We start from the raw sequence: 13,243 nt of genomic DNA on the forward strand, positions 1-13,243 counted from the left end.
ATGCTATGGTAATATATCAATAGAATCATAGAATTGTAGTCGGAAGGGACCACAAGGGTCATCTAGTCCAACCCCCTGCAATGCAGGAATTTTTTCCTACGGTGGGGCTTGAACCCACGACATGGTTGAAATATTATGCTGATATGCAGCAACACCTCGGAGACGTCGTGACTGCGGCCGTGCCTTGCCTCGCCTTCGCCCATCCTGCCACCCCCCCTCGCCTGCCCAACCCTCCCGTCCTCTCCAGCCAAGCAGGGTAGCCGCCGCCGCTGCCAGCCCCAGAAGCACAAGGTGGCCGCTGCCGCCGCTGCCGCCACCACAATATCGTTGGGCCCGCTGGCCCTGTAGCCCCGCCCACATTCCCACTTCGTGGCCCCTCCCCTCCCGTGCCTTGGCCCTGCCCCTGAACGACCATGGCTTGCCCCCCCCCCTAGTTTTGATCCTGGCTACGCCCCTGGGAAGGGCTGCTGCTGCCGAGGTCCAGCCCCATGTGATATACTGGCTCCAAGGGGCAGGCAGAGGGCAGGAGCCCCCTGAGCGGGAAGAAAAGTGTAGCGGAGAGCATGGAGTCTTGATTTTTTAAAGAAAAATAATATTTTGTGCATCCACATCTAGTCTTGTCCCTTTCTATAATTTATTTATTGGTGTGTGCTTTTCTGTTTGTAAATCTACTAAAGAATAAAATTAAATAAAATCGGAATTAAGGGGTTTTATTGGGACAGCGGAGGGCGTGTGTTGTGTCCCATGATCAGTGTAGTCTCATCCGTCTTCTGATAGGAAATGCTCTAGGGGGGAAGGGGGGGTCAAGGAGAGTCAGTTGCAAGGAAATGAGAAATGTCTGTATTTTCATCTGAGGAATGTTGAAGGCATATTACTGCAGAGGGGAAGGAGACGGGGATACTGGGAGGGGGAGGGAGAACTAAGGGACTCTACTGTTCTATTGTATAATGTGAAAACCCCAATGAACGATAGATTTAAAAATATACATTGTAAATTTATCTTTTGTCACTGGGCAATGCTCAAAACTGCACATGTGAAACAGTTTACATCTTTAAAATACAATGTATGTCATATCCTTTAGATCAGCCCTTGAAAACATGTTGCTCTCAAGATGCTTTGGCATTTCCTAACTCCCAACACCCCTTGGCCTTGCTGAATGAGCTTAGTGGGAGTTGAAAGCCAACAATAGCTGGAGGACACCAGGTTGGAGAAGGCTGCCTTAGATTTCTCGTCCACCATGAGGTTGTTTTGTTTTGACCTAAAGTCAATAGCAGAATGGGCTTTAAAATCAATATCAGGCATACCTGGCTTGTTTTCAGCCACATTACTACCTGTTTTCATCTGTTACAATTCACCTGGGCATATGTTTTGGCTTATGACTGGTCCTGCTGCACAAAGTACATTCAGGCAGATTCTGTACTTCAGTTTCCCTTTTTAGTTCATTCTAGGTAATTATTAACTAAACTGCATCAAATCCACTGCCAACATCTTCTGAGCAAACTTACTCAGTTTGTAAAAGGTCTAATTCCTTTCCAAGGGCCTCGCACAGGACACATCCTCATTGAATTATGCCCTCAATATTGATATTTTGTAGTCAATGGTTTCATTTTACTATTGCCTATCCTGACTTGGGGACGCGAGTGGCGCTGTGGTCTAAACCAGAGAGCCTAGGGCTTGCCGATCAGAAGGTCAGCAGTTCGAATCCCCGCAAAGGGGTGAGCTCCCGTTGCTCGGTCCCAGCTCCTGCCAACCTAGCAGTTTGAAAGCACGCTCTAGCGGGAAGGTAAACAGCGTTTTCGTGCGCTGCTCTTGGTTTGCCAGAAGCGGCTTAGTCATGCTGGCCACATTACCAGGAAAAACTGTCTGCGGACAAACACTGGCTCCCTCGGCCTATAGAGCAATATGAGCGTGCAACCCCAGAGTCGTCCACAACTGGACCTAATGGTCAGGGGTACCTTTACCTTTACTGTCCAAACAGAAAATATTTATCAGTTAAAAGCCTGCCTCACTTACCATGAACTTCTTTCTCTTGTGAACTGGCACTCCTTCCCAACTAAAGACCAGCAGAATGAGAATGAGTGGTTCTCATGACAGACAAATACACCGAGAAATAAGATAGTTTGCCAGTTTGAAAGGGCACGGGTGCCTCACCGTGAAAAGCTGGATCATTCCCTTCTCCTATGATGTTGCAGAGTTTCAAGTCAGGTGGGGGACGGAATCTGTTGTGCAATGTAATAACATTCAGCCTTTGGATGTTTTGATTACAAAATGTTGTATCAGCATTATTTTATCCAGGATGGGAACATAAAGCAATGTTGAGCCATGATAGCTTTTTATCGGCACAGCGCATTAGCCGTTGTTTCCAGCTTCTCTTTTCTCCCCTAGCCCAACCCACTCATTATCTGACTGAGTAGATTATAGGGGGAGGGAAAGGAAAACCACAACCTTCCTGTCCCTGAAAGAAAACATTTAAGGTTGCTGCAATCCAATAGCAGTGGGCGGGGTGGGGGGGTGAAGGACACTTTACAGTCTCAAAGCCATTTGGACGATCTCCAGAGGACATCTTGCAAGCAATGGGTGGAGCCAGAGGCAAAAGCAGGCAAAGCACTGACTGTAAATTCTGCCTTAGCACAAGAGACTAGTTTCTATACACAGGCACACAGCCCTCTCTGCCCTCCATCCAGAGAAGCAAGAATCATTATCAGAGGCAAAATATTGGGTACTACCGGTACTACTCAGCATGGTGAGACCACCAGACATCATAAGACTATCACCTAAAGTTCAGCCATCCTGTTTTTGTGCTAAATTCTTTCATCCTTCTCTGGGAACAGAGCACTGCTCTCACAATGGGACTTTGCCTTCTCCTCTCTTCCCATCTGCAGCACCCTGTGCACCTCCATCCTCCAACAGCTGCTCCAGAGACTTGGGGGGGGGGACTTCCCATAGGAACATAAAAGTCTGTGGGATCAGGCAAAATGCCCCATCTAGTTCAGCACCCTGTTCTCATAGGTGCCGGTGGGCACTGCCAGAAAAAGAGGTACCTCCCTTGTTCTCTTATAATGGCAATGGCACCCACCTGAGAGGTGCCAGAACTGAGTTCCGGCTGAAGAAAAAGCCCTGCCTGTGGGGAACACACAAGCTGGTCCAAGCACAAGAGCACTCTCTTCTCCTGCGATTTCCAGCAACGGGTATTCAGAAAAATTACTGCCTCTAATTGTAGAGGCAGAGTATAGCCATCATGGCTAGTAGCTATCAATAGCCTTCTTCCCCCATGAATTAGTCCAATCCTCTTTTAAAGCCATCCAAGTTGGTGGCCATCCCAGCCTCCTGTGAGTTTCACAGTTTAAGCACTGCCTGAAGGACTTTCTTTTGCCTGTCCTAAGTCTTCTTTTTGTAGCACAGTCTCCCTTTATGCTGCATTTATTTATTTTAAAGCAGCCTTTGACTCCATACCCAGAGCCAAACTTTGGGGGGGAATTGGAGGTCTCTAAACTCGACAGGCACTTGCTATATTTAATAATATGCAGGCTACATGAAGAGATCATGCTCAAAGTGCAATGCAACCCCCAGGGGCATCTTTCCAACACTATTGGAACTGAGAAAGGTGCCAAACAAAGGTGCATACTGGCTCAACTTTTATTTAATTTCTATACTAATGCTATGGTATCTTTTCTCCATAAAATGAATTATCACCTCCCAAAATTGGCAGGGAAGCATATCCCAGTCCTGCTGCATGCAGATGATGCAGCAATTCTTTCAAGAACACCCATAGGGCTTAGAAGAGCTATGAAAGCATTGGCAGCAGAAAAGCCCATGGGGATTATGCTGCTGAGAATACAAAGAGAAGTGCAACTGCCATACTTAAATATCGTAGGACCAAAGAAGAACATTATATACCCACAACCCTTAAACTGTTTGAAGCCAAGTCCATCATGCAGCTTTTATATGGTGCCCAGCTAGGCCCCTTCACTAATCTCATATCACTGGAACTACTGCAATCTAAGTTTCTAAAATCAGCTTTTCAAGTGCCAAAATATGTCTCAAATGTGTCTTGAGACAGGCCTTGTAAGAGCAGAGGCTAGGGTGTGGACGGCCACACTTAATTTCTGGCTTAGACTATCCTTTTACCCACATGGCCTTGCCTTCCTAATGATAAAGGGAGACTTTCAAACAACATGGAAATGAGCAGTGGTAGACAAAACGTTAACTCTAGGTCTTACCCCATAGCTTTTACTCAGCATGCGCTATGAACAGGCCAAAGAAACCATTAAACAGCTTGTGGTTGATACAGAAAGTCAGTCACATCTAGCCAGGTCACCAAATTTCACCACCAGTGAAAACAGTAGGTACCCCACCGCCGCAATGGTATATTTAACTAATCTTGAAATTCCAAAACAATGAAGAGTTTTCACTCTGGCTCATTGCCAGGATCTCCCTTCAGTTTTAGGGAAGAGTAGTAGATTAAATTGATGGACTATGACGAAATGGCAAAACCTACCGAAGCAATATGCATCTGGGAACTGGAGAGCTATGAATCAGCAATTAAAATGAAAAATTTAGTTCTGAGCAAATGCTTTATGTCAAAGGTGGGGAACCTTTAGTCTGCCAGATGTTGAACTCAGCCCCATCAAGCATGGCTGATGACCCAGGATTATGGGAGTTGTGGCACTATGGGTTAAACCACAGAGTCTAGGGCTTGCTGATCAGAAGGTCGGCGGTTCGAATTCCTGCAACGGGGTGAGCTCCCATTGCTCGGTCCCAGCTCCTGCCCACCTAGCAGTTCGAAAGCACATCAAAGTGCAAGTAGATAAATAGGGACCGCTCTGGCGGGAAGTTAAACGGCATTTCCATGCGCTGCTCTGGTTCGCCAGAAGCGGCTTTGTCATGCTGTCTGCGGACAAACGCCGGCTCCTTCGGCCTATAGAGCGAGATGAGCGCCGCAACCCCAGAGTCGGACACGACTGGACCTGATGGTCAGGGGCCCCTTTACCTTCACCTAGTTCAGCAATATCTGATGGACCACAAATTGGCCTATGTGTTGGTGGGTGTTAGCAAGAAGAAAAATCTGCCTGACTTTCTTTTCTAACTCTCTGCATACATTAAACAGAGCCCTGGCTTTGTGCCAGCTGAAGCATAGCAAAGCCCAGCAAGCAATGCTGGGTTTAGTTGAACACTTTCTAGGTGTGTGAGTAAAACAGCCCAAGATGATCATTTGAAGCAGTTTTTATCCTTCTCTCGGTTACAGGACAGGGAAGCTCAGGTTTCCCAACTCCCTGCTGTTAATGTCTTATTAGGAAACATATTACAGCTTTTTACATAATGAATTACCTGTCAGTCATGGCTGCCATGCCAAGTGTAATTAAAACGAAATCAGGTCAACAATTGCACATGCCAACTGTGTATATTTAGAAGGCACTCTCCCTGGGCTTTTAACAGAAGTTGTCATAGATATTTAAGGTCCAAAATCCTTTTTTTCCATTTATTTATTTTTAAAGAACCATCTTTCATGCCATTGTCTTAATACAGAACAATATCTAACCTTTCACAATAAGAAGGAGGAAGTCAAAGTAAGAGTTAAACAGAACATCATTAGCAAACCTTTAACCCACTAGCTACTCTGGAGACTGGATTCACAGAGCAAAATAAACCTCCTTTTACTCATTTTTATTATTTTATTATTTATACCCCGCCCATCTGGCTGGGTCTCAAGCTATTCTGCTCCTTCTTTCACATAGGCCTAAGCAGAAACAATTAAGATAATGTGGAGGGGAAGGGGCTCTCCTTAATCCAAAGATGCTTACCAACCATAACTCAGTAAAAAGCAAGGGCATATTAAATTGCTATACTTTTAGACATTCACTAATAAAAGTGGCTGTTAAAATGGAAGACGGGGTGACCTCATAATGTTGGTTAGCAACCTAATTCAAATCTGCTCATCATTACAAGAGCGGGAAACTGGTTTTGGAAACTGTATTAAATTGAATTCATTCAGTTACAATTTGCAATAATTTGGAACATCAATAAAAATAACTGGCAAAAAATATGCTCATCGATCACAGTACAAATATTATACACACACTTTCCCTTGAAATCATCAACACTGCAGGTGGCAGCAAAAAAAGACAGCTGTTATTTTTAAGATCGATTCTGCACAGTTTTCACATGGCATATTTTCAGTCTGGTATTTCTTGGAAAAATAAAAGGTCAAATTTAAAACACTATTTCTACAAACATATTTTAGGTGTCTGCACTGCAACTTTCCAGCCAACAGAACTTCATAAATATTTATTCTTGGCAACAGTGATTTCCAGTTACTCTGAGTTTTCAATTTGCTTATCAGGGCAGTGCTGGTAATGTATAATTAACTGTCACTTTTAATACAGAGGGTGTCTATAATTGTTTAGTTGTTTACTTAACCTAACTCCTCATTTGTTACATTGAGCCAGTGTGGTGTAGTGGTTAAGAGCAGTACACTCGTAATCTGGGGAACCGGGTTCGAGTCTCTGCTCCTCCATATGCAGCTGCTGGGTGACCTTGGGCTAGTCACACTTCTCTGAAGTCTCTCAGCCCCACTCACTTCACACAGTGTTTGTTGTGGGGGAGGAAGGAAGAGGAGAATGTTAGCCACTTTGAGACTCCTTCAGGTAGTGATAAAGTGGAATATCAAATCCAAACTACTACTACCCTTCTTCTTCTTCTTCTTCTTCTTCTTCTTCTTCTTCTTCTTCTTCTTCTTCTTAGAATCATAGAATTTTAGAGTTTGAAGGGACCCCAAGAGTCATCTAGCCCAACCCCTTGCAATGCAGGAATCTCAGCTACAGCATTCATGACAGATGGCCACCCAGCCTCTGCTTAGAAACCTCCAAGGAAGGAGATTCCATCACCTCGCATGACAGTCTGCTCCAGTGTCAAATAGCTCTTACTGTCAGAAGGTTCATCCATTAATTTGAGTCCTACTCACCAGAGCAGAGAACAAGTTTGCTCCACCTTCCATGGGACAGTCCTATCAAGAATAACCTGATTCAACAAAATTGCTTATGTATGCAACCACAGCTCCTAGGATGCTCTTTGCACAGAGACTGAAAGAGGACACTGTCCCAACAAAGGAAGAATGGCAAGGTAAAGTTGATGGACTATGCAGAAATGGCAAAACCTATGGGAAGATTAAGAAATCAAGAAAGTACGGGGAAGATATGTGGATTATCTAAAAATTATTGTAAACAATTAAATACATTAACAGGAATAATTTAAAATCAAGCAGTTAAAAGGTGACTTTGGAAGGAATACAGAGAGAAATAAAAAGAATTACTGGGGAATCGCAGTTTTTTAAATGTTTTTTATAAGAAACCAAGGAAGGGGAGGAGGAAAGTCAAATTAACTATGTATGCAATTGTAATTGATTATTATTATAGTTAAATTAAAAAATTAGAAAAGAACTTATTTTAAAAAACCACACAATTGTCTCAATTTCCATTTGAACTAAATAACACCACATTTTTAAATAAAGTTGAAGAATACATGTGAGTTTTCATAATTGTGAGTTGGTTGAATTCTTGGCTGTTCCAACAGAAATAGGGCAAGAGGGGTTTCCAGCTATGTCATGAGTCAATGGCAGTTGTTCTTTGCAGCCCTCTGCAGGCTGCGAGGAAGTTCAGGCAGGGGAAAGGGAGGATTTATAAGGCAAAAATCCTGACAATGCTCCTCAGTGGGTTCTGGGGAGTTCACTGCATCCCGCTGTGCCACGCAATCCCATGTCTGCCAACTTGAAAGGCAGAGCAGGAGTGACCTGGGAGTGTTTCCCTGCCATGGACGAGCCTCCGTTACCAGCATTATTTGTGGATGGTTCCTCCATAATTTGGACAATTGGCTTTAATCAAGACACGCTCCTGGACCGACATATGCTAATGGACTGCAAGTAATCAGCTGCTGAAAGGACTGGGCTTGGCTCTCTGAAGGTATTTGTGTATTTTCTGAAGCTTGAGAATCCTTACAAAAGCCAGGAAAGTAAAGGGGAGGACAAAACGCTTTGTGCTTTCTTGAGTTTTTCAAATGGTCTTTCCTTTCCTTGTCCTCCCCTGCCCAATGAAAGAGACGTGTGTACCCACTGCTTTGTTACTATGTTTGACACTTCAAAAAAGAGGGGGGAGGCTATTGATTTATGCTCAATAAGGAATTTTACTAAGGTTTTGCTATGCCCCGCCCGCAGTTGAGGCTGAATGGATTTTATCTACGACCATTTCTGGATGGGTGTGTTGTCAGAGGAATGCTGGGTGGGGGTGATCTGCAGCCAAATTCAATGTTGAATTGGAAAACTGTGTGTCGAGAAAGAACTCCAGAGGGGAATTTAATGGCCTAGAAGTGCTCCCTGTTAGTTATTTATGGCTGAGGCTCGTATGCTACTTTGTAAACAGCGGAAGGAATGGAATGTGATCATCCAGATAAACATTGCAAATAACTGAACAATGGAAGTTAGTAATGAACTCTCTCAGCACACCAGGTCTGGAACAAAAATGTATATGAAGGACTACACACATGAACTGGATTTTATATTTATAAGATGTAACAGAGATGCTGTTTGTAAGGAGGAAAAAGCAGTCAACTGGAAGAATGGCTAATGGTTAGTGAAGGATGACAACAGGACACTACAGTTGTACCTTGGTTTTCAAACAGCTCAGTTCTCAAACGTTTTGGCTCCCGAATGCCGCAAACCCAGAAGTAAGTGTTCCAGTTTGTGAACTATTTTTGGAAGCCAAAGGTCTGACAGGGCTTCCATGGCTTCCAATTGGCTGCAGGCAGTCAGAAGCCATGCTTTGGTTTCCAAATGTTTTGGAAGTAGATCCAAGGTACGACTGTAAATAAGAAATGATGCGGCTATGGGAGGAAATGATTGACATATGTTTGCAACAAAGCAGGAAACCTGATTTTTAAGAAATTGTATTAAAGTAATTTGGTTTGATTTGTAATAATTTGGAAAAATAATAAAAATAATAATAAACAAAGAAATAGGGCAAGAGGTTATTTAAATCACCTACAGCCTTTGGAAACTATTTCTAAAACAGCCAAAAACAAGTCGTGAAACACATATCTTAGTTCAGATATATCCACTTCCTTGACAGACGTGAGCTAAAATCTGAATAGCTGTATTCCTTTATTTTTATTTAAAACATTTCTTAACCAACTTTTATGAGAAGATCCCAGGGCAGTATATAAAAGTCTGAAACTACTTTCTAGAACATATAATACAACAAACAAGAAAATAAATACCAGGTTAAAGTCATAAAAGGAAAGAACAAAATGTCTAACTTAGAACCCATCTAAAAAGCCTAGGAAAGTAGGAAAGTTTTACTCTGGTGCCAAAACGATTGTACTGGTGGCACCAAACAGGTCTCCTTAGGGCAGGCGTTGGCCTTAAAATGAGTTTGCTTGTTGCTGGGCCCATCACAGTGGAGGCATGACAGATGTGCACAGTGAAATCCAGGCTGTTATGGGTCCCATAGAAGCCTTCAACACACCAGGCTGTCCCTGGGATCCAGTAAAGTCAACTCTCTTTTGTCATCATCATCTTCTTTTAGTCCAATTACTCATTGGTTGCTTGTTATATCAGTGCTGTTGATTTTAATTTTTAAAGCGGCGTGAGTTCTATTCCAGGGGAAAGGTGAGAGAAATAAATAATATTCTCTTGACAGAAGGTTTTGAAGTGTGTCGTTCTTTAAATCTGATGTAGGGTATTGCTTTTTAAATGTTCCTGATTTTTCATGTAGTTGATTCTTCTAGGACAAGAAGGGGGAAGTTCCCCCCTCTCCCCTAATCCCCAACCACTGGGCCATGCTGCCTGGGGCTGACGGGAGTTGAAGCCCAGGAACATGCAGAAGACCATTAGTTCCCAATCCTTGTTCTAAAATTTGTTGTTGTTTAGTCGTGTCTGACTCTTCGTGACCCCATGGACCATAGCACGCCAGGCACTCCTGTCTTCCAGCTAATCAGAAGTTTAAAAGAAAAAGACACCGAGGTTGCAAATGTGTCTAGCTTTTTTATCAGAAGAGAATGTCTGTGTCTACACAGCCTGTCCTGTTGTATGAACGGGTCCATTAACTATGAAAGCTCAACCCCAAACCAATAATAAATCAGTATGCATTTAAGCTTTCACAGCACTTTTTGATTTCCTGCTCACAAACTAATACAGCAGTTTCTCTAAAATTCATCCTTGAATGCAATTTACCTAGTTTATATTCCACTATGATTGTGCTTTCATTCACTGTTGCAGAGCACTTTCAGGAGCTCTTCCAAAATGTATCAATAGCTTCAGTTTTAACATTTCAGTGCTTGGAAATATTCACATTCCTTTTGCTTTGTACATGTCTGATCTACTTGAGGACAGTGCCCTTTTTAAAGGAAAAAAGGTGTCAGGACTCATCATGAAGTTCCGCTCTCGGCTGACTGGCTGCGGCTGCTGCCAGGTGAGCCACGCTGCAGGCCGGGCTCAGTGAGGGAGAGAGCCCACCAAGTGCCCAGAGCTAGGCTCGCTGTTGCCGGAAGATGTGGCATTCTGCCTCTACGCCATCCGTAAGGCCTTCGAGGAAGCCAGAGTCCTCTTGGTGCTGCCCAGCCCAGCCACCACCGCTGTGCTGCCACAGGATGAGGACAAGGAGGAAGCACTGCCACCAAGACTGGCAATGCCAAGGGGTCCACTGCTATGGGAACAGGAGAAAAGGTGCACCCTCCTCACACGCTCACTTTAGAAGCCAAGATTTGGGGAGGAAGGTGTGGGTACTGTGTACTGGTGAGTACTGCCATCCCTCATATCTGAGGGGTATGAATGCAGGGGGTGCAGCTATTTCATGAAGGTAGAAGCTATTTCATGAAGGTGCAGTCAGTAGAGCATGAGACTCTTAATCTCAGGGTTGTGCAAGAGATTCCTGCATTGCAAGGGGTTGGACTAGATGGCCCTTGTCTCTTCCAACTCTACCATTCTATGCTTCTAAAAATCCCCTTTTAAGTCTCTTTCTACCAACTAACTGAAAGATCCAGTGTCATATGCCCTCTTCTATCTTTGGTCCAAAGCTGGCATGGGCAGACCTGTCGTTAGCCAGAACCAAGAAAATCTGGCAGTTGGATTCTCTCAAAGATAGAAGCATAAGATCTTAGAAGCAGAACTTTAAGAACAGGCCTCAAGACTTGCATGGCTCATTCCCTGCCATGTGACCATGACATCATGCTTAATATAGGCTTCAGTCTGTTGTTCTGCTCAGGCTTTTGAGATAAGTGGGTCATAAATTATGTATTTCCCCCTGTGCTTTGTCATCAGAGATTTTTAAGTATCATGTTCCTTTGTGTTAAAACATTGCTTTGGGAGGGAAAGTTTACCAGAACTAGCATACTGTATTAACAAAGGCAAAATATTTATTGCTATTTGTGTACAGTGAAATAAGAACCTGATAGGAAGTATTAAACAGAGACTTTTAAAAATCATTGTATACAACTTCGGCAACCAAAAAGAGGTGTCAAAACAAGCAAGTTTGTAGCAAAAGACAAATTTATGATTATTTCCCACCAACAGTAAGAAAGGAAGGTTAGATATCGTGAATTGTACCCACAGGGTTGGACCTTGAATATACAGTAAAGACAAACTGAATGTAGTGAACATCATCTCTCTTTTTTAAGTGAATCTCATTTATGTTTATTTGACTATGTGGAATGGTGAATGTGTACTATTATGCTGAGTTAAATCAGGATTTCAATGCTGGATCTTCAGAAAAACAGTTTTAAACCATTGTTAAAAGGTATCACCTCCTTCAGACTGAGTTGAAATAGCTAAAATAATAAGAAGGTACACATTATTTGCTAGACTTCCATTGCAATTAGAAATACTACACAAACCATCTTGAAGGTAAAGAGATGTCCACACTGCTATATTGGGCCAAACTTTCATTTCGTTCCAATCAACAAACAATTCTGAGTTAAAAACATTCACAACAACCAAAATATTGCACCAGAAGCTTCATCCACGCATAGAAATATATATTTATCATATTTTGTGTTATTCCAAATTTGTCAAACGTCTTTCTTAACATCTATTCTCTGTGTCCTGAACAGTCAAAAACAAAAAACTTGTTCAGAGTTCCACACTATTTATTACGGGGTTCAATCTATTTATTATAGGTTCAATCCTGTACACATTTACCGTGGGAGGAAGCCCCACTGAACACAGTGGGATTTAATTCTGAGTAAGTGCGCACAGGATTGCACTGGGTGAACTTTGGATGAAAGGACTGTGGTTTTCTAAAGTGATAGGTCCCAAAACTTGCCATCTGCCCTTCACAGGATGCTTTACAAACAAATACACAGCAACTTCTTGGGGTGGGGTGGGGGTTCACTGCAATCTCCTGTGCAGCTGTTTGATCACCTAAGAAGCATTGGATTCCTTAGAGCAAAAGCATTCAAAGGCCTATCTTTATTCAAGATGCTGATTCACACCAGGTCCTTTGAATGCCTTCCAAAAGTTGTTTGTTTGTGTGTTTTTTTAAAGCAACAATATGACATACAGGGAGACTAGCTCACAGAATAAATCCAACAAACAAACAGAAACTTCTTTACAGTTGCACTCTCCGTCCTATAGAACTTACCAGCTTGGTTTTGGTGCGCTGCAGAAATTCTTCCATCTTGTTTGTTGGCCTGCAGCTTTTGCGCAGCCAGGGCAAAGTCCCATGCCAGAGCCCGGCCGGGGCTGCTTTTGGGTAGGGCGGTTCCTGCCTGCCGCAGCTGCCGCGGTTGGTGCTGCTGCTGCTGCTGCCGCTGCCTCTTCCGCTCTCGCTCCGGCTCCCGGCAGACCAGCCCGCTGCCGGCTCTCCCTATTTAGGCAAAGTGGGATCCGGCAGCCCGGGGCGCGGGGGCGGGAGCGAGGGGAAGAGTTCGCGCGATTTCACAGGCCGGCCGAGCTCCTCCGCCAATCTCCGAGGCGCTCAAGCGGCCTGACGTCACGCAGGCAATTGCTGCAACCATGGACAGCGCCCAAAAGTGAGGACAAAGTGAGAATGCAGAGATCTGCAGCAAATAGGGAGAGAAGGAGCCAAGCTCTCGCTGTCGCTGTCGAGAGTTGCTGTGCATGTAGGAGAAGCAGCAGGAGTGCTGTGATGTGTCGCTGGAGGTTTCTGTTCTGGGGAAAAGGTGACGATTTAAGAATGAGGATGCCACATAAATTTTTGGTGCTCTTTTAATGTATTAAAATCTTAGTCACCTGTTGCTT

At 43.7% G+C, this 13,243-nt stretch overlaps 1 protein-coding gene across 8 annotated transcripts in view; it reads right to left on the reverse strand.

Moving 5' to 3' along the window:
* PRUNE2 (prune homolog 2 with BCH domain) overlaps nt 1-12,930 on the reverse strand; it is a 142,655-nt gene extending 129,725 nt beyond the window's left edge. For 7 of the 8 annotated variants that reach the window (XR_004691591.2, XM_035100256.2, XM_035100253.2 and 4 more), the window contains exon 1: nt 12,624-12,930. Coding sequence is in view for 7 of the 8 variants with exons in the window: in XM_035100256.2 (XP_034956147.2) it covers nt 12,624-12,659 (36 nt within the window). In the remaining variant the exon portion in view is untranslated. Of the gene's footprint in view, nt 1-2,013; nt 12,593-12,623 lie in introns of those variants that run through there. The other variant, XM_035100254.2, reaches the window with a different exon arrangement.
* Between the last annotated feature and the right edge of the window lie 313 nt (nt 12,931-13,243).

Source organism: Zootoca vivipara, chromosome 11, assembly GCF_963506605.1.
Source record: "Zootoca vivipara chromosome 11, rZooViv1.1, whole genome shotgun sequence".
Taxonomy (NCBI): domain Eukaryota; kingdom Metazoa; phylum Chordata; class Lepidosauria; order Squamata; family Lacertidae; genus Zootoca; species Zootoca vivipara.